General features: G+C 38.9%; 1 protein-coding gene and 1 long non-coding RNA gene across 2 annotated transcripts; both read left to right on the top strand.

The window, feature by feature from the left end:
• Positions 1-3,168: 3,168 nt before the first annotated feature.
• LOC115197941 (collagen alpha-1(XXV) chain-like) lies at positions 3,169-13,436 on the top strand. Its single transcript, XM_029759613.1, has 6 exons — positions 3,169-3,275; positions 3,392-3,445; positions 3,707-3,733; positions 11,470-11,556; positions 11,773-11,841; positions 13,422-13,436. Exons 1-6 carry the CDS (start codon positions 3,225-3,227, stop codon positions 13,434-13,436), a joined length of 303 nt encoding a protein of 100 aa, XP_029615473.1. The 5' UTR covers positions 3,169-3,224.
• A 1,490-nt stretch (positions 13,437-14,926) lies between these two features.
• Positions 14,927-16,086, top strand: LOC115198630 (uncharacterized). Its single transcript, XR_003879266.1, has 2 exons — positions 14,927-15,209; positions 15,456-16,086. It is a non-coding gene; the product is annotated as an uncharacterized LOC115198630 (long non-coding RNA).
• Positions 16,087-21,137: the final 5,051 nt, after the last annotated feature.

The raw sequence follows: 21,137 nt of genomic DNA, 5'->3' as shown, positions 1-21,137 counted from the left end.
TGGGGATGTTTTTCAGCGACAGGGAATGGGAAACTAGTCATGATCGTGGGAAAGATGAACAGAGCAAAGTACAGGCAGATCCTTGATGAAAACCTGCTCCAGAATGCTCAGGACCTCAGACTGGTGCGAAGGTTCACCCTCCAACAGGACAACGACCGTAAGCACACAGCCAAGAACATACAGCAGTGGCTTGAGTGGCCCAGCCAGAGTGGCCCAGCCAGAGTGGCCCAGCCAGAGTGGCCCAGCCAGAGTGGCCCAGCCAGAGTGGCCCAGCCAGAGTGGCCCAGCCAGAGTGGCCCAGCCAGAGCCCGGACTTGAACCCGATTGAACATCCAACCTGACAGAGCTTAAGAGGATCTGCAGAGAAGAATGGGAGGAACTCCCCAAATACAGGTGTGCCAAGCTTGTAGCGCCATACCCACGAAGACTCGAGGATGTAATCGCTGCTTCAAAAAAGTACTGACTAAAGGGTCTGAATACTTATGTAAATGTGATATTTCCATTTTATTTTTTTATACATTTGCAAAAATTTCTAAAATCCTGGTTTTGATTTGTCATTATGGGGTATTGTGTGTCGATCGATGGGGGGGAAACAATTTAAACAATTTTAGAATAAGGCTGTAACCTAACAATATGTTGAAAAAGTCAAGGGGTCTGAATACTTTCTGAATGCACTGTATGTGTCTACTGAATTCTGTCCATCAATGAATTGCCCATCCCCTGCTCCTAAGCTTTGCCACTCTTCTTGCATTTAGGGGGAGGCTGGGAATCATGGTCTGAAGGGAGTGCGCGGGGGGTCAGGGCACAAGGGGGACAGAGGACCCCTGGGCCTCCCCGTAAGTACAACACAGTCCTCCATCCTGTGAAGTCATCTCACCACCCCAACCTTGTCCTTTCAGCCCCTGATCTACTTCCTGCTCTTTGTATGCATTCCTGCACAGCATATATTTATATGTCTCTTTTGTGTCTATGTCAGTTTGTCTGTCTGTCTCCTCCTGTGTTCGTCTTTCTCTCTCTCATTCGCCTGCTTGTGCCGACAACAGTTCAACCTCCCTGTGACGTTTTGTTGTATTTCCCCAATGTCCCAATAATGACTTTCAACAATAAGTGTCCTTTTCACTGTGTTCATCTCTTGTACTAATCCCGCCTTGTTCATGTCACTCATACCTCCATAACGGCACAGGGAGCCAGGTGAGTTTCATGTGACCCAGCTTCACCTCCACATGTACTGTATCCTGGAACCTATTGTTGAAAGCCTCCATCCACTGAATGCATATTCTGTTCCGCTATCTTTATAGACAAGAAAAGGTTATGTATACTGCTTTAATTCAATATTGAAAATGGAATTGCCCTCTTTTAAAGCCAACACCAATATTCAGAATGGCTTTCAGTCTTAAAGGTTCAAAGCCCCCAGTTGCAGGAACAAGAGCGATAACTACAAAGTGTCGAAAACTTTCAACAGGGATGCAAGCCCATGTTGACTCCAATGCTTTCCACAGTTGTGTCAGGTTGGCTGGATGTCCTTTGGGTAGTGGACCATTCTTGATACAAACGGAAAACTGTTGAGTGTGAAAAACCCCAGCAGTGTTGCAGTTGTTGACACAAACCAGTGCGCCTGGCACCTACTACCATACCCCCATTTAAAGGCACTTAAAAAAATATTTTTTTAGGATAGGGGGCAGCATTCGGAATTTTGGATGAAAGCGTGCCCAAAGTAAACTGCCTGCAACTCAGGCCCAGAAGCTAGGATATGCATATAATTGGTAGATTTGGATAGAAAACACTCTAAAGTTTCCAAAACTGTTAAAATAATGTCTGTGAGTATAACAGAAATGAAATGGCAGGCGAAACCTGAGGAAAATCCATTATTTTGAAATGGCTGTTTTTCCAATGAAAGCCTATCCACCATTTAAAGGGCTTCCACTAGTTGTGAACAGTCTTTAGACATTGTTTCAGGCTTTTATTCAGAAAAATGAGGGAGAATGACCACATTGAGTGAGTGGACCCTGGGATGTCCCCAGAGCTGGTTACTGCACGTAACCGCGAGTGCGCCTTTCTTGTTTTTCTTTTATATTGACGACGCTATTGTCCGGTTGAAATGTTATCAATTATTTAGGCTAAAAACAACCTGAGGATTGATTATAAACATCGTTTGACATGATTCTAAAAACTTTACGGATACTATTTGGAATTTTTGTCTTCCCGTTGTGACCGCATTTGAGCCATGGATTACTGAACAAAACGCGCCAACAAAATGGATGTTTTTGGATATAAAGAGGGACTTTATCGAACAAAACAAACATTTATTGTGTAACTGGGAGTCTTGTGAGTGCAACCATACAAAGATCATCAAAGGTAAGTGATACATTTTATTGCTATTTCTGACTTTCGTGACTAATCTACTGCTAACTGTTTGTAATGTTTTGTGTGCTGAGCGCTGTCCTCAGATAATCATATGGTTTGCTTTCGCCGTAAAGCCTTTTTGAAATCTGACACGGCTGGATTAACAACAAGTTAAGCTTTATTTTGATGTATTTATTGCACTTGTGATTTCATGAAAGTTAAATATTTATAGTAATTTAATTTGAATTTGGCGCTCTGCAATTTCACTGGAAGTTGTCAAGATGGGACACTAGCATCTCACTGATCCATATGAAGTTAAATATTTTGTCTTGCCCATTCACCATCTGAATGGTACACATACACAATCCATGTCTCAATTGTCTCAAAGCTTAAAATGATTCTTTAACCTGTGTCCTCCATTTCATCTACACTGATTTGAAGTGGATTTAACAAGTTAAATCAATAAGGGATCATGGTTTTTACCTGGATTCACCTGGTCAGTCTATGTCATGGAAAGAGCAGGTGTTCGTAATGTTTTGTATACTCAGTGTATAATGACAGCAGGCATTTCAAGGTTCTTGATTGTCTGTCGATGAGTGTGCCATTAACACTCACTCATATATTATTTGTTTTTCGTGTCCATTGCATGAGAACAAGCAGTTGCTCTGTGTTATCAACTTGAATCATCCAATATAATATTGCATTTTGTCAAGCTGCAAAATACAATGCCCTATGTCCATTATTTGAAATGTGAAATTGGAGCTCACATTTCGGGTGGACGATAATCGACATTATGGTACAGTATATGGGAATGTAGCCTGACCAAAGTGTGGTCTTACCTGAGGGTATTTCTTACCCTTGTCTCCACCTCTCTACAGGGTATGGACGGGCATGTGGGTCCCTCTGGTCCAGCCGGACCAAAGGGGAACATTGTAAGTGATATTTGCAGAGTTAGCTACCACACTAATATTAGCTACCACAATAACTTTGATAGCCTTTTGGTAGATATGTGTTATTAAAATGGGATGCCTATTTGTGCTTGTGTCAGGGTGAGAGAGGAGCTGCAGGTGAACCCGGGCCAAGGGGGCTTTATGGACTTCCTGTAAGTGTGCTCTGATAAAATCAACAACCCCAGCCAACACTCCAATACAGTCCAAATAGCAAACACAATCGTAATATCAGTCTCTCAAGTTCATAACTAACTTAAGAATTTTTCATTTGGTGACAGAATTTGGCATTTACAAGAACTAACTTGAAATAGAATTTGACATTACTTCAATACAATACATTTTGGTATTGTTTCAATACAATTCAATTATAGTTTCATGTATCTGAAAATACTTTATTCTGTGTTTACTTTTAGGGAGAGGCTGGACCACCTGGCCTTGATGTGAGTGAGGCAGTTCTGTCAGATTGTGATATCTGTAATTCCTATATCCCAAACTGTTTTTTATTCATTTCTTCTTCAAGAGGAGAGTAATTTCATTTCACCATGAAAGTACGCACTGTATCAAAGTACATTCTGGATGTATAAAGCTGTCAAAAGTACACACGTTTTCCCCATAATGCTCTCTCTGTATCCCCTTTTGGTCTCTCTGAATCTCTTTTACTGTCCCCCTCTCTATTTCCTCCTCTCTGTTCATCCTCTTGCTTTTCTAGGGAATGTAACATTGTCATAGAGGGAACTGAACCTCCTTGGATGTTCTATCTATACTGTTCCTAGATCCGGTCTTATCAGATGCACTACCCAGGGCACCAGTATTGAACTAGAGTTGTATGTTGCAGGGGTTGCCAGGCTTAAGGGGAGAGACAGGCGACCTGGGGGAAAGAGGAGAAAAGGTAGATCTAGATATGCTACCTTAGGGAATGAATATCACCCCCATAATGTTAGAAGAAATGGTGTCAATGGACAATGAGGGAAAGGAACTAAGCCTTGTAACTACAAAGTGGATTCACCAATGAATACATATTGAAAATGTTATGTAACTTTAACTGAGTGGAGTGGACATACAATTGTATGATATTTGACATAGCGCGAGTGAAATTCATTGGGTTATTGATGACAAATTATAGGTCTCAGGATACTTTCATAGTATTAATGTGCTGTAGAAATTTGTATGAGCATTTGTATGAGTCATTATGAGGGCCATACCTACTGTACATATGTTAAATTAGATGGAAGTCCAATTAACTCTTAATTCCATTATCAATTCTCTCACATCAACTTTTGTTATCCACCATTGAATAATTTGTCATCTCATTTATCAAAACCATTTGAATCAAATCACATTTTGATGCCTCCGAAAACTTTGATTGAAATATATTTTTCTTTACTTTTTTTGTAAACACTTACAGTGCCTTCGGAAAGTTTTCAGACCCATTTAATTTTTCTACATTTTGTAAGGTAACAGCCGTTAAATAGTTTTTTCCTCATCAATTTATACACAATACCCCATAATGACACATTTTTCCAAATGTATTACTAATAAAAAACGGAAAAATCAAATTTACATAAGTATTCAGACCCTTTACTCAGTACTTTGTTGAAGCACCTTTGGCAGCAATTACTACAGCCTCGAGTCTTCTTGGGTATGATGCTACAAGCTTGGCACACCTGTATTTGGGGAATTTCTCCCATTCTTCTCTGAAGATCCTCTCAAGCTCTGTCAGGTTGGATGGGGAGCGTTGCTGCACAGCTATTTTTAGGTCTCTCCAGAGATGTTCGATCAGGTTCAAGTCCGGGCTCTGGCTGGGCCACTCAAGGACATTCATAGCCTTGTCCTGAAGCAACTCCTGCATTTTCTTGGCTGTGTGCTTAGGGTCGTTGTCCTGTTGGAAGGTGAACTTCGCCCCAGTCTGAGGTCCTGAGCGCTCTGGAGCAGGTTTTCATCAAGGATCTCTCTGTGCTTTGATCCATTCATCTTTGCCTCGATCCTGTCTCCCAGTCCCTGCCGCTGAAAAACATCCCCACAGCATGATGCTGCCCCCACCTGTGATGTGGTGAGGTTGGACCCAGGTGCAGAGAAGAGACCAGACAAGGAATCAGTGGTTAAGGATAAACATAATACTTTGCTGAGAAACGGTAGCCGCAGGATCACAGTACACTTGAAAAACAAAAAGCACTAAGTCTCGAAAACTCACTCAGGAAACGATTGCACACGGTAAACAATTCAAGCTTCTGCAAAGGACAACAAAAAAACACGTATTTTAACAGGGAAATCATAATGAGTAAATAGGACACACCTGTGTGTCGTTAATGTCTCTAGGATGGTCTCTGCGCTCTCCGGTGATAAGTGGAACCATGACAGTAGCCCCCCCCTTTTAGGAGCGGCTCCAGCCGCAGAGCCAGGGTGACCACCACATAGTTGGTTGAAGTCCGAACAAGTCCCGGATCCAGGATGTCCCGGGAAGGCACCCACGCCCGCATCCTCAGGGCCTTTGACCTCCCAGTCCACAAGGTACTGCAGGGTGCCTCAGACCTGACGAGCCTTCAACAGATGCCAGACAGTGTAGGCCAGGTGACCATGAACAAGTCGAGGGGGCGGAAGGTCAGGTTTGGGGAGAGAAAAGGGACCGGTCCTTACCAGCTTGAGACGGAACACATGGAAGGATGGACAGACCCTTATAGACCTGGAAAGCTGGAGACGATAGGTGACCAGGTTGATGCGACTCAGGATCCTGAATGGTCGTATGTAGCATGGAGCGAGCTTACGCGAGTCCATCTTTCAGGGAAGATCACAGGTGGACAGCCACACCTGTTGACCCGGTCGGAGGAGCCGAAGAGGCTCGTAACCCTTATTTACCCTTTCGGATAGTGTCTTGAACGCATGAACAAAACGCCGCTATTTGGATATAACTATGGATTATTTGGGACCAAACCAACATTTTGTTATTGAAGTAGAAGTCCTGGGAGTGCATTCTGACGAAGAACAGCAAAGGTAATAACATTTTTCTTATAGTAAATCTGACTTTGGTGAGTGCTAAACTTGCTGGGTGTGTAAATAGCTAGCCCTGTGATGCCGGGCTATCTACTTAGAATATTGAAAAATGTGCTTTCACCGAAAAGCTATTTTAAAATCGGACATAGCGAATGCATAGAGGAGTTCTGTATCTATAATTCTTAAAATAATTGTTATGTTTTTTGTGAACGTTTATCGTGAGTAATTTAGTAAATTCACCGGAAGTGTTCGGTGGGAATGCTAGTCACATGCTAGTAACATGCTAATGTAAAAAGCTGGTTTTTGATATAAATATGAACTTGATTGAACAAACATGCATGTATTGTATAACATAATGTCCTAAGATTGTCATCTGATGAAGATCATCAAAGGTTAGTGCTGCATTTAGATGTGGTTTGGATTTATGTGACATTATATGCTAGCTTGAAAAATGGGTGTCTGATTATTTCTGGCTGGGTACTCTGCTGACATAATCTAATGTTTTGCTTTCGTTGTAAAGCCTTTTTGAAATCGGACAGTGTGGTTAGATTAACGAGAGTCTTGTCTTTAAAATGGTGTAAAATAGTCATATGTTTGAGAAATTGAAGTAATAGCATTTTATAAGGTATTTCAATAACGCGCCACGGGATTCCACTGGCTGTTGAGTAGGTAAGCGTCCCACCTAGCCCAGAGAGGTTAAGTAATTCTGTGATTGATTAAGTTAGTTAGTAAATAAATGTGTAAATAGCTGATTCATGATCTATGTTAGGGTTTGTGCAGATATCCAAGGGTTTGCGACATTCAGAATATGACTGATGAGGTAATAATACATGAATAAGTGACTGTAATCGATAAGATATGAAATTACCTGAAGAGTTATATTCGGGAAATTGAAAGTCAACAAACAAAATTTTACGTGGTGCCCCGACTTCCTAGTTAATTAGAGTTACATGATTAGTTTAATCGCATAATTCAATTACACATAGAGAATTGATTTGATAATATACAGCCTTCACATTTAATGATAGTCAACGCTACGACAACTTATATAGACAGGTGTGTGCCTTTCCAAATCATGTCCAATCAATTATATTTACCACAGGTGGCAAATCATCTCAAGGATGATGAATGGAAACAGGATGCACCTGAGCTCAATTTCGAGTCTCATAGCAAAGGGTCTGAATACTTATGTAAATAAGTTATTTCTGCTTTTTTTTATTAATACATTTTCAAAAATTTCTAAAAACCTGTTTTTTCTTTGACATTATGAGGTATTGTCACGTCCTGACCAGTATAAGGGTTATTTGTTATTGTAGTTTGGTCAGGACGTGGCAGAGGGTATTTGTTTTATGTGGTTCGGGGTGGTGTTTTTGGTAGAAGGGTATTTGATTTATGTATTCCAGGGTTTTTTGGGCACTGTTCCTTGTTTATGTATTTCTATGTTTAGTCTAGTTAGTTGTATTTCTATGTTTAGGTTAATGGGGGGTTGGACTCTCAATTGGAGGCAGGTGCTTTCTCGTTGCCTCTGATTGAGAGTCCTATATATGGGTATGTGTTTGGTTTAGTGTTTGTGGGAGGATTGTCTCTTGTTTTGCGTGTGTGAGCCTTACAAGACTGTTTGGTTGTTCGTGCGGTTTTCCGTGTTTATTATTTTGGTGTTCACTTTATTTTATAAATAAATATCAAGATGAGCATCCACATCCCTGCTGCGTTTTGGTCCTCCTTTCCCAACGACAACCGTGACAGGTATTGTGTGTAGATGGCTAAGGATTTTAACAAAATGTGGAAAAAGTTAAGTGTTCTGAATACTTTCCGAAGGCACTTTACGTTTACTTTCTAAGAAGCTGAACTAAATTAACCTCTCTAGGGCCGGCGGGACGAAATCGTCCCACCTACGTAACAGCCAGTGGAATCCTGTGGCGTGTTATTCAAATACCTTAGAAATGCTATTACTTCAATTCCTCAAACATATGACTATTTTACACCATTTTAAAGACAAGACTCTCGTTAATCTAACCACACTGTCCGATTTCAAAAAGGCTTTACAATGAAAGCAAAACATTAGATTATGTCAGGAGAGTACCCAGCCAGAAATAATCAGACACCCATTTTTCAAGCTAGCATATAATGTCACAAAAACAAAACCACAGCTAAATGCAGCACTAACCTTTGATGATCTTCATCAGATGACACTCCTAGGACATTATGTTATACAATACATGCATGTTTTGTTCAATCAAGTTCATATTTATATCAAAAAACAGCTTTTAACATTAGCATGTGACTTTCAGAACTAGCATTCCCACCGAACACTTCCGGTGAATTTACTAAATTACTCATGATTAACGTTCACAAAAAACATAACAATTATTTTAAGAATTATAGATACAGAACTCCTTTATGCAATCACGTGTCCGATTTTAAAATAGCTTTTCGGTGAAAGCACATTTTGCAATATTCTGAGTAGATAGCTCGCCATCACGGGCTAGCTATTTTGACACCCACCAAGTTTGGTACTCACCAAACTCAGATTTACTATAAGAAAAATTGGATTACCTTTGCTGTTCTTTGTCAGAATGCACTCTCAGGACTTCTACTTCAATAACAAATGTTGGTTTGGTTCCAAATAATCCATAGTTATATCCAAATAGCGGCGTTTTGTTGTGCATTCAAGACACTATCCGAAGGGTAACGAAGGGTGACGCGCCCGGTGCGTTTCGTGACAAAAAAATTCAAAATATTCCATTACAGTACTTCGAAGCATGTCAAACGCTGTTTAAAATCAATTTTTATGCAATTTTTATCGTAAAAAGCGATAATATTCCGACCGGGAGTCGTTGTTTTCGTTCAAAGACTGAAAATGAAAACATGGAGTCGTCTCGTGCACGCGCACACCAGTCTCATTGTTCTCTGATCGACCACTTACCAAATGCGCTACTGTTTTTCAGCCATGGCCTGCAAAGTCATCATTCAACTTTCTGGCGCCTTCTGAGAGCCTATGGGAGCGTTAGAAAATGTCACGTTACAGCAGAGATCCCCTGTTTTGGATAGAGATGATCAAGAAGGCCAAGAAATGGTCAGAGAGGGTGCTTCCTGTTTGGAATCTTCTCAGGTTTCGGCCTGCCAAATGAGTTCTGTTATACACAGACACCATTCAAACAGTTTTAGAAACTTTGGAGTGTTTTCTATCCAGAGCTAATAATTATATGCATATTCTAGTTTCTAGCTATAACAAGTTAAACTAAACGTGAAATGAAAGGTTGTCCATTGACAACAGGCAGTTGTCATCTTTCTATTGGTTTTCTGCAGTTTCCAAACAGGAGCATAACCCTTCTAACATCCGATGATGTGTTCTTTGGCCTGTTGTTGACCTGGCCCTTTTAAATGGCCTGTAACATTGAGTCAGTATACAGCTTTAGTGTTATGATGACTGTCAATTCTTCCCAATGAAACTGTATCCCTTCTTTTGCCTACACCAGGGATGGGCAACTCCAGTCCTGATTGGTGTCACATCAATCAGGTCCCAAGGAGTGGAGTTGCTCATTCCTGGGCTACACACTACAAACAATGCATCCTGTATTTTTTCACTATAATGCTACCACATATTTGGCAAATATGAATAACTAAATTTGCATTTTCCATGTTCACTAAGCTTCCTCTATGGTATTTAAAAAAATCTCATTCTGATTTTGTTTTCAACATTTCTTCAGACCTAATGCATTATGAAACCTTATCTTATGGTTTAATCTAGTCTAAGTCTGTGTTTACCCACAGCAGCTCTCAAGGCCACACTAACTCTTTGCTTCTGGCAACATGGGTATTTCCATGATTCATGGTTGAGACATTTTCAATTGTAAATCAATTCTGGAAACTTTAATTCACTATATGAATTGAAAATAAAAAATTCTTACTGAAAATAATGATCAAATATTCTGAGAAATAAATTGATATTCAATTAACTTTCTAAATAGACTCAGTGGAAATTGAACAGACCTCAAACCTGATTTTGCACTTTTTTAGTGGACTGTGAAAAGGGATACAGTTTTTGCTTGTTGGGGAAATGGGGTGTCTTCTGTGCCTCTGGAGGTGTTTTCCCTGATACACTTTCTCTTCCCATGTGCCCTTTTAAGTCCCAAGTGACCAGCTCTCTCCTCTGCTCATTCCCACTCTTCCTATTCTGAGGAATGTTCTGGACTTCCCACTTCCCATCCCTAATTCTAGTACTTCTCCTATTTAAAATTGACTACAGTATGTCTTCCCTTCCTCTATAAGCAATAGCTTCACTTTTAATATCTTCCCCTTAATTTGCAGTGTCATGCTAATGTTTTGAGCTGATGATTCTGACCATTATGAACCATTGTGCAACTGTGGTCCTTGTGTGGATTAATCTATTTGGAAGGAATACATGTATATTTCTGTAATTTAGGTTTCTTTGGGATTTTTCAAATCTCTTTTGTAACCAGGTAGTTGTGTGGAACCAGGTAGATGTGTAGAATTTTTTGAAATTAATACCAGGAAGTACCAATTATTAACATATAAATACCAGGCAAACACCAGTGGAAACAGTAACGTAGAATAAAGTGCAACCGAAAGTATAACCTTCATGGAGATCTCTCCTTTATGGAGATGTAGGATCTTATGCTACACAGCAGGAAAATAATCCTGCAGCAACAGGAAATGTGAATTATTATGGGGATTATATTTAATGGCCATTTTTGTAGGGGTTTACACATTTTTTGTAAGGGAAAATCAAGTCTGAAATTTCAAAGTGGAAATTACAAACTTCAGAAGCCTTTTTAAACCTCAAAGTTTAAAAAGTTTTCAATTTCCTGAATTGCAGGAAAGTTTTTCTGCAACAGTGTGATCAGATTAAGATCCTACATCTGTATGATGTTTAAATTGGCCTTGCTATACCCTAATACCCAGGGAATGACAGTTCACATGAGACGCAGTTTAGCCAACAATGTGTTTTGTGAAATTTTGCAAACAGTGAGTTATGAACAGCGACATTATAGTAAAGGTTTAGTTCCATATTCTAATTTGATTAGCTATATGAGATTTCCAAATTGTGAATCAAATGCAAAAAAATTAAGCACCACAAATGTTCATTCTCATTGGACTCAGAATATTAACCCTTCTTCTGTGAGCGGAAAAAATTATTGACCTGACCAAACCATTGTATCCACAGGGGGAGAAGGGAAAGAAGGGCAAAAAAGGGCCTAAGGGGGAGAAAGGAGAACAGGGTGCCCCTGGATTAGATGCACCCTGCCCATTGGTATGTTCCAAGCTATGAGCGACGTAAAACAGTGGACCCCCAAAAAGGAGGAGCCCCCCTAGCTAGCTTTGCATCTAGCCGCTGTGAAAAATTCCTGAAAAAGCTTAATATCATAGTCCTATTGGCCAGTGCTAAGACCTGGGCAAAGGATCAGATGCATGGGGTGCTCTGTCCTCATCTTTCCAAGTAACACTCCCCGGTCATCTTTACGAACAGGGGTTCTGGGGCTTTAAGGGTGAAAAGGGAGAGCCTGGTCTGGATGGGCTGGATGCCCCGTGCCAATTGGTACAGTATTCCTTTTCTACCTCTCCAATGCATGGCTTCAGCATGATTAGACTCACCCACCCACTCATCCACCAACTCCCACTACAAATGACCACCAGCTCACATTCTAAATTACCTCCAGGTTTTCAGACATGTATTGTCTCTTGTAGTGACATAAAGGCTACCACAACAAAAGCACACTCCTTCCTGACTAACTAACTGCAAGCAGCTCTTCTTAGAAACATACCAGATACAGACCTACTTTAAATCTGCAATGGAATGCCACTGTACATAAATGTAAAGCAGTTGATCTCTTGTATTCTCCCTTGAGATGTATCCTTCTAACTGGATCCCCCTCCCAACTACTTTTTCAATAAGTGTGCAGGGACTTTTTCCTAGAAACAATACCCTTAATTAAATGGACTGTTTCGCTTCCACATTTCTTTAACATCCCCAGTTCCAAAACGGACTCGAACCATGGCAAGCTAAAGTCTTAGTTCCATCAGTTCTCTTCTTTACTGAGGAGTTTCCGTGCAATGGCAGTATGGACATTTACATTTACGTCATTTTGCTGACGCTTTTATCCAGAGCGGCTTACAAATTGGTGCATTCACCTTATGATATCCAGTGGAACAACCACTTTACAATAGTACATCTATATATATATATATATTTTTTGGGGGGGGGGGGGGGGTTAGAAGGATTACTTAATCCTATCCCAGGTATTCCTTAAAGAGGTGGGGTTTCAGGTGTCTCCGGAAGGTGGTGATTGACTCCGCTTTAACCCCCTCTCCCCCTTCTGTATTTGTACCAATTGGGCACACCATGACCAAGGAGGGAAGATGTGAAATCAGTTATTGCCCTAGACATTTCCAATGCCAGATAAGTGTTCTTATCTTGTGTGATTTCTGAGATGTCGTTAATGAATGGTATGTAATGCATGGAACTGATGATTGCTTTTGTGCCAAGGGTCCTTTATGAGTTAGTATATCAAGCTAGATTAAATGTATGTCAACATATTATTCTCATCACTGAACAAATTACACTTCAACAGTGTTGATATGTTTGCTATATGTTTACAGTTTCACATTTGTTTAGGACTATAGACCCTGTACAATGGTATATTGATTATTCATAACTTTGGATACATTTTGAATAAATTAACTAAATATAAACCTAAAGGAGGACCATATCATTACATGATGAAATTCATTTTACTTTGTATAACTTGCATGAGTGAGAATTCATTGAAATGTTTAAAAACATGATCAAACCTGAGCATGGCATTACATTTTCCCATTAGAATTTGATTGAAGACAAGTCAATTAAACATGCAATAACTTAATTACAATTAAATAAAACATAAGCGCTATGATAAATGTATCACCACATTTTTTATAAATAGATGGATTCATGTACTGTGCTCTGGAAGTAAAGAAAATGAAAAAAATGAAAAAGGATGGTTTGAAGTTGAACCTTTAATCTTCAATAGTATAATGTCTGTTAAAGGGATAGTTCGGGATTTTGGCAATGAAGCTCTTTATATTCTTTCCTAGAGTCAGGTGAGCTCATGGATACCATTTTTATGTCTCTGCTTTCAGTATGAAGGAAGTTAGAGCTAGTTTCGCAAGAAATGCTAACTAGTGGTAGCTCAATGACTGGAAGTCTACAGGAACAGCTAGTATGCTAGCTGTTCCCATAGACTTCCAGTCACTGTGCTAACACTAGTTAACAATTGCATTAACACTAGTTATTTTTAAAGATCCTTACTGTCATTTTATTTTTTGTAATTTGAAATAGATTTAAGTCTTTTTGTAAATGATTGTAAAGCCCAATACGGCTAGGAGCTCCGCTAGCGGAACGTTTCGACAACATCCGGTGAAATGGCAGAGCGCGAAATTCCCAAAAAATTATTTGAAATATTTAACTTTCATACATTCACAAGTGCAACACACCAAATTAAAGTTTAACTTCTTGTTAATCTAGCCACCATGTCAGATTTCAAAAAGGCTTTATGGTGAAAGCAAACCATGCTATTATCCGAGGACAGCACCCCATCAAACAAACACATGACAATCATAATTCAACCCGCCAGGCACGACACAAAACTCAGAAATAACAATATAATTCATGCCTTACCTTTGAAGATCTTCTTCTGTTGGCACTCCAATATGTCCCATAAACATCATAAATGGTCCTTTTGTTTGATAAATTCCGTCGTTATATCTCCAAAATGTCCATTTATTTGACACGTTTGATTCAGAAAAACACCGGTTCCAACTCGCGCAACATGACTACAAAACATCTAATAAGTAACCTGTAATCTTTGTCCAATCATTTCAAACAACTTTCCTAATACAACCTTAGGTATTTTTTAACGTAAATAATCGATAAAATTTAAGACGGGATAAACTGTGTTCAATACCGGACGAAAACAAAGTGGAGCGAGCTTTCAGATCGCGCGCCCCAACCACCCTCGTTCTGAACAGCCATACTGATTCATTACTCAAAAGAAAAACATCAACCAATTTCTAAAGACTGTTGACATCCAGTGGAAGCGATAGGAACTGCAAGCAAGTGCCTTAGAAATCTAGATCCACATAGAAATCCATTGAAAACACTGTCACCTCAACAACAAAAAAAGTTCCTGGATGGTTTGTCCTCGGGGTTTTGCCTGCCAAATAAGTTCTGTTATACTCACAGACATAATTTGAACAGTTTTAGAAACTTTAGAGTGTTGTCTATCCACATCTACCAATTATATGCATATCCTAGCTTCTGGGCCTGAGTAGCAGGCAGTTTACTTTGGGCACGCTTTTCTTCCAAAATTCCGAATGCCGCCCCCATCCCAAAAAAGTTAAACTGCACGCAGAGATATTAAAATTTGTATCCACGAGTTCATCTGACTTTTGGGAGGTAGATAAACTGGTTAATTGCCAAAATCCCAAACTCTCCCTTTATTGTCTGTAAAGTAGTGTGCTTCATCTCTCCAGTGAAAGCCCTGTGTCTGTCAACCAAAGATCTTACATCACTGGGTTATATATATTATGCCTATTTCTGCACAATATAGGACTTAAAAACTACTGCATATGAAACATTCCATCACAGACATCATCATATATTTGGGAATCCCAGTTTTGAAATAACAGCACTATTTTTATACTTGGGGTTTGTGCTGGAGATATGAGGTACACTCCTTCAAATACCTTGTACCACATAATCACAGATTTAGAGGTACAACATCAAACAAACAGTTGTGAATATCGGTTTTGGGCAAAAGAAAGTCTGTTTCTGTCACCATTTTCTGTCACTAACTAGTAATTTATTTTCCTTTTCGCTCCCCTTACTAGGGCCCAGACGGACTACCAATGCCTAGTTGTTGGCAGAAGGTAAGCATTATCTCGGTAATATAATCCCTGTTAAATCCCAGTACACACACACACACACACACACACAGAGTTAGCATCTGTGGATTTCAGCTTTACTCAGCCTTGACCATAAGCATTTTTTTGTTTTTTTATATTCGTAGGTTCACATAAATATGTGAGTGGTGTGTGAAATATCTACATTTTTCAGGCCAAAAAAGTGTCACCCCATCTCACTATATCTTTCTTTCTCTGTTGTTTTTCTTGCAGTGATCAATCTAACCCGAAAAGCATGGAGTTTGTAAATAATGCTTATTTTTTGGTATTTATAGTTTTTATAATGGAAAATATAAAATAAATAAATATACTGTACTGTATGTGTACAGTGAAAAAGAGCAAAGGTCCATCACTCCTAGCTGCTTCTACTAACCTCACTGTGTGGAACATTTCACTCTCACATCAGCATCGTGGAGTCCAGATCCTTGGCCAGCAGCAGAACTTGCACACACACAAAGGAGTTTAGTCCCAGTCCTTGCATGACCAGAGTGCTTGGGCACAGATTGGAATGTCATGGCAAAATTTGATAAAAGGGGAGTAAGAAGGCTGAAAAGGAGGTTGTGAGAGCAGAGGATGAGGAAAAGGAGGCCTTGTAGGGATTTGGACTGGCTCTTAAAAGCTTGAGCTCTCGAGCTCACCATCCATTCATGCCATACTACAGCTTAAAATACTAAATTCCAACAAAACACCCTCCCCACTCTCAAAGAAGCATAAAGACTGTTCCAAACTATATTTAGGCTATATGTACAGTACATATTTCATTGTTGTGTGGTCGAATTTTATGGCTTCAGCAAAACACTAACTGTCTGTCAGTCAATCTTACCTACTTAAAAAAGAAAACCTAGAGCTTTAGATTTGTGGTTTTATTTGCTCATTTTTCTTTTAATGTTCCAAAGGGAGTCACACCTTGGCTGCTGGCTTAAAAATAATTCCCCAGGAATTCAATTTGGGTTGATTTTCTTATTATGGTGAGATCTCCAATGAGTCAATAGATGCAGGTCTTCACCGTTGCACTCGCGTGGGTCCCAGGACGCGTTCCCTGCTGCCAGCAACCACTTGTTATTGGACTTGGAGGAGAGTGTGTGAGCTCACTGCACTGTGCACAGCCAATCGGAAATGGGCTAGGCTGACAAGGACTTCGGATTCAACGGACCTGTTTGGGATCCCTCCAAGTAGGGGAGACAGTGGGCCTCAGCAAGGAGCCTTCAATCATCTCTCCTGCCAATCACTGGTCTCCATGCTGATCAAGGAGAGTGTCTGCCTGTAACAATGTTACTGTCACAACACTACAAGGTAAAGCGGGTCAATGGAATTCTGCCTTTTAATTTGAAGTTTTTACTCTTCTACTTACTTGTAATAATTGTGTATAACAGCCTTTGGTGCCTCAATATTTTGTTATTCATTCCTTTATCAGAAAACTGCAACTTTTTATCCTGCTTTGAGTAATTGCAATGGTCTTTATTGCGGAATGGTAACCTCTTGTAAATTGTTAAAGTATAAAAACACCTACGTTGCACACTGTTAATATATATTGAATGTTGATATTACTGGGTGTTAATATGGCATGTACATTATGGCTTCAAATGAACATCAGCTTCTGTGTAACACAAAAGGAATTTGTTTGTCGCAAAAATTGAAGTCATTTTTATGATTACACAGCATCAGATTTTACATTTATTTGAAGAAGCATACAGTATGTGTAAACACTGAGATATCTAACACTTGTTCATTGCTGGCCATTTAAGTGGAAAATTGATTATGTGAGTTACAATAAACTTGCAGTGAAGCACATATCTTCACATTTAAATGCAGTAATATATCTGCAACAATAAGCTTTTTGTACATTTTGACCTGGTAATTCAGTATAGGTGAAAATGCCTTTTAGTAAAATCCATCATTTTTTGCTAGGTAATTGTTTTTTTTTTATCCAAATGTCAAGTGGCAATTTTCCTCAACTGGATCATGACTACAGTACACTATATGCAACATGCAACCTTTTTTATTTCGTTTCTCAAACAAAATGGAAATGGTAACAGTTCATTTCAGTTGAATGTGTAACCCAGAATCAGATTTATTGCCATTTACGTCACATTCCATAGCAATTTCTACCAAAAAATGGGCCTATTTCTTTATTTAATCATTTTAAGGATGCCATAATCCTAACAATGCCCTTATTTATGCACAATGATTTTTGATGCTTAATGTTATTTGGAACAGTTAATGTAATATTAGAAATTAATTACTACAATATGGGACGGTTTCCCAGACACAGATTAAGCCTAGTCCTGGACTAAAAAGCACTTTGAATGGAGAATCTCTATTGAGCATACTTTTGAGTCCAGAACTAGGCTTAATCTATGTCTGTGAAAACCAGACCTATATCGAATATATTGTTGTGATAAGTTTGCCCACTCCACCCCAACCATACAGGGATATCGATGTCACAAAGTAAATAGTATGCTAGTGAATAATAGATCATGGTCTTATTATGGTGCTATCAACTTAAATTTTTTGAAAAAGCTGTAGAGGGTATTCACTATCCATGACAACTATAAGACAACAGAGTTTAAAAAAAAATGTTTTTAATGTAACAGTTGAAATCATTGTGTGCATATACCTTTTATTTATCTGACTATTTTAAGTGGTACATTATTTATTTTAGTATTTTCTTAAAACAGTCATTCCTTATTAAATGGGGGTAGCTTTTGAAGGTCCAGTTGTTTATTTACAATGCTAGTTCAAATCCAATTTTGCAGGCCTTACCTTGGCATTAAATGTTTCTTATTTCAAGTTATGTATGTCATAAGAAAAGTATTCATGAGACAAGAAAGTATTGATGGGCTTGGCTAAAATGTTGTTTGTCCCCGACAAGCAGCATAAATAAGATGATATTGTTCTTTCTCCATTTCTCTCTTTGTATTGAATGGAGTTTGTTGTATGTGGATTTTAAATGTGCAGTTTAATATGTGCTCATATGACAAGTGCAAATTATACGTTGGTTGACGTGTGCAGCATCAGAATGCAGCTTAATAACAGTTTAATAACAGGACAAACAGGACAAATGTTAATAAATTTGTTCCCTCATGAAAAGTACCACTACCTTGGCTTAGAAAAATCACAAATGTTGTGATTTACAAGTAAATTTAGTTTTCAAACTTGTATAAATACTTTCTTGTTATCCATATTTTGAGGCTTGATTTGAATTGAGTTATTTTTTTTAAATGTATTTATCAATTGATGTTCACAAATAATTTGCTCTAGTTTAAAGGTGTGATAAAAAATGTCTGTCATTTATTTAAAACCTTTGTAACATTTTGTACTACGATGGTGCTGTGACTTCAGTTAACATGCAGCTGATTCTTCTTTTTTATCTTTGTTCAATGTATTAAGGGTCATTTGGTTGTAATACATTATCAAGTTACACAAATACATTTAAAGGCTGTTATAAACTGGGTGGGTCGAGCCCTGAATGCTGATTGGCTGACAGCCGTGGTATATCAGACCGTATGCCATGGGTGTGACAAAACATCTATTTTTACTGCTCTAATTACATGGTAAAAGGTTTATAATAGCAATAAGGCACCTCGGGGTTTGTGGTATATGGCCAATATACCACAGCTAAGGGCTGTATCCAGGCACTCCTAATACCTTTTTTTGCACTGTTGGTTAGCGCCTGTAAGTAAGCATTTCACTGTAAGGTCTACTACACCTGTTGTATCACGTGACAAATAAACGTTGATTTGATTACGTTGCGGATAAGAACAGCCCTTAGCCGTGGTATTTTGGCCATATACCACACACCCTCGGGCCTTATTGCTTAAATATAGGGGGATCGTCACAGTTTTTTTTACCAGGCACCCATTTTTCAACACCCAGTTTTATTTTAATTTATATACTGACATTTCCTATAACATCCTCCTTACACTATAGCCTATTGACCTCAGTGCACTAATGCAATCTAATAGAAGCCAGAAAAGTACAAATACAACTTATATTGAACATAGTTATCTAACTAATTAAATTCCATTTATGTTGTTGTTATTTGTCTATTCTGTATTTGTATCACAGATTGTTTTACAAATGTACTACTTATTTAAATGTGCTATCAGATTGTGAATTATTCTGCACACATTATCTCGTAACCATTTCATATGAATGTACTGTTGGAGCCAAATAAATGCAGTCTTTCAAATAACCTTTTAGTTTTCATTTACAGGACTTTCTTTTAAAGTCACTCCTGCCACTTCTTCTCTGAATATTAGGACCAACAGCTCTTCTTCTACGTTAGGAATTGGCAAGTGGTGCCGCCCCCTTGTTGGCCCGCAGATCAATTCCCCCCACCAAAAAATATATATTGCTGCAAGCAGCAAAGCAGGGGTGCCACCATCAGGAAATATTTGACAAATTGCCCTAGGAAGAGTTGTTCTGTAATGTTTACCACGCTTGCCAAATATCAGAACTGAAAATCAAACCGATGCAAATCATTCAATGTAATATGCTTTTGATGTATACAGAACAAAAATATAAACACAACCAGCAACAGTTTCAAAGATTTTACTGAGTTCATATGAGGAAATCTGTCAATTGAAATAAAAACATTACGCCCTAATCTATGGATTTCACATGACTGGGAATACAGATATGCATCTGTTGGTCAGACACCTGTAACGGCCGTCTGAAATAGTAGACCAAGGAGCAGCGTGGTTAGTGTTCATCATGAAATTTATTTGAACTGAATAAAAAAAACAGAGAGCAACAGCTAAACAGTTCTATCAGGTAACAAATGACTAAACAGAAAATAACCACCCACAAAACCCAAAGGAAAACAGGCTGCCTAAGTATGGCTCCCAATCAGCAACAACGATATACAGCTGTCCCTGATTGAGAGCCATACCCAGCCGAAACAAAGAAATACCAAACATAGAAAAAAGGACATAGAATGCCCACCCCAAATCATGCCCTGACCAACCAAAATAGAGACATAAAAGGATCTCTAAGGTCAGGGCATGACAATACCTTTAAAAAAAATGGGCCTCACAATGGGCCTCAGGTTCACGTCACGGTATTTCTGTGCATTCAAATTGCCATCGATAAAATGCAATTCTGTTCATTGTCCGTAGCTTATGACTGCTCATACCATAACTCCAATGCCACCATGGGGCACTCTGTAAACAACATTGACAACAGCCAACAGCTGGTCTGCGGTTGTAAGGCCAGTTGAACGTACTGTCAAATTTTCTTAAATGATGTTGGAGGCAGCTTATCGTAGAGAAATGAACATTCAATTCTCTGGCAACAGCTCTGGTTGAAATTACTGCAGTCAGCATGCCAATTGCACGATCCCTTAAAACTTGAGACTTCTGTAGCATTGTGTTGTGTGATTTTCATTTCAGTCTTTTAATGTCCCCAGCACAAGGTGCACCTGTGTAAGGATCATGCTACTTAATTTGCTTCTTGATATGCCACACCTGTCAGGTGGATGGATTATCTTGGCAAAGGAGAAATATGTATGTAAACAAATTTGTGCAAAATAAGCATTCTGTCCGTATGGAATGTTTCTGGGAAACATGGGACCAACACTTTACATTTATATTTTTGTTCAGTATATTCGGACCATTTTCAATGATGTTGACTACTTTAAAACGTATTTTTCTATAGAACCACTGGACAGATCGGCACCAAATTTGGTATACAGTGAGGCAAAAATATTTGATCTCCTGCTGATTTTGTACGTTTGCCCACTGACAAAGAAATGAACAGTCTTTAATTTTAATGGTAGGTTTATTTGAACAGTGAGACAGAGAATAACAAAAAAAAAATCCAGAAAGACATGTCAAAAATGTTATAAAATGATTTGCATTTTAATGAGGGAAATAAGTATTTGACCATTCTGCA

This window comes from Salmo trutta, chromosome 8 (assembly GCF_901001165.1).
Source record: "Salmo trutta chromosome 8, fSalTru1.1, whole genome shotgun sequence".
Classification (NCBI taxonomy): domain Eukaryota; kingdom Metazoa; phylum Chordata; class Actinopteri; order Salmoniformes; family Salmonidae; genus Salmo; species Salmo trutta.
Note: the sequence above shows the minus strand (reverse complement) of the source record. Positions and strands in the feature narration are given on the sequence as shown.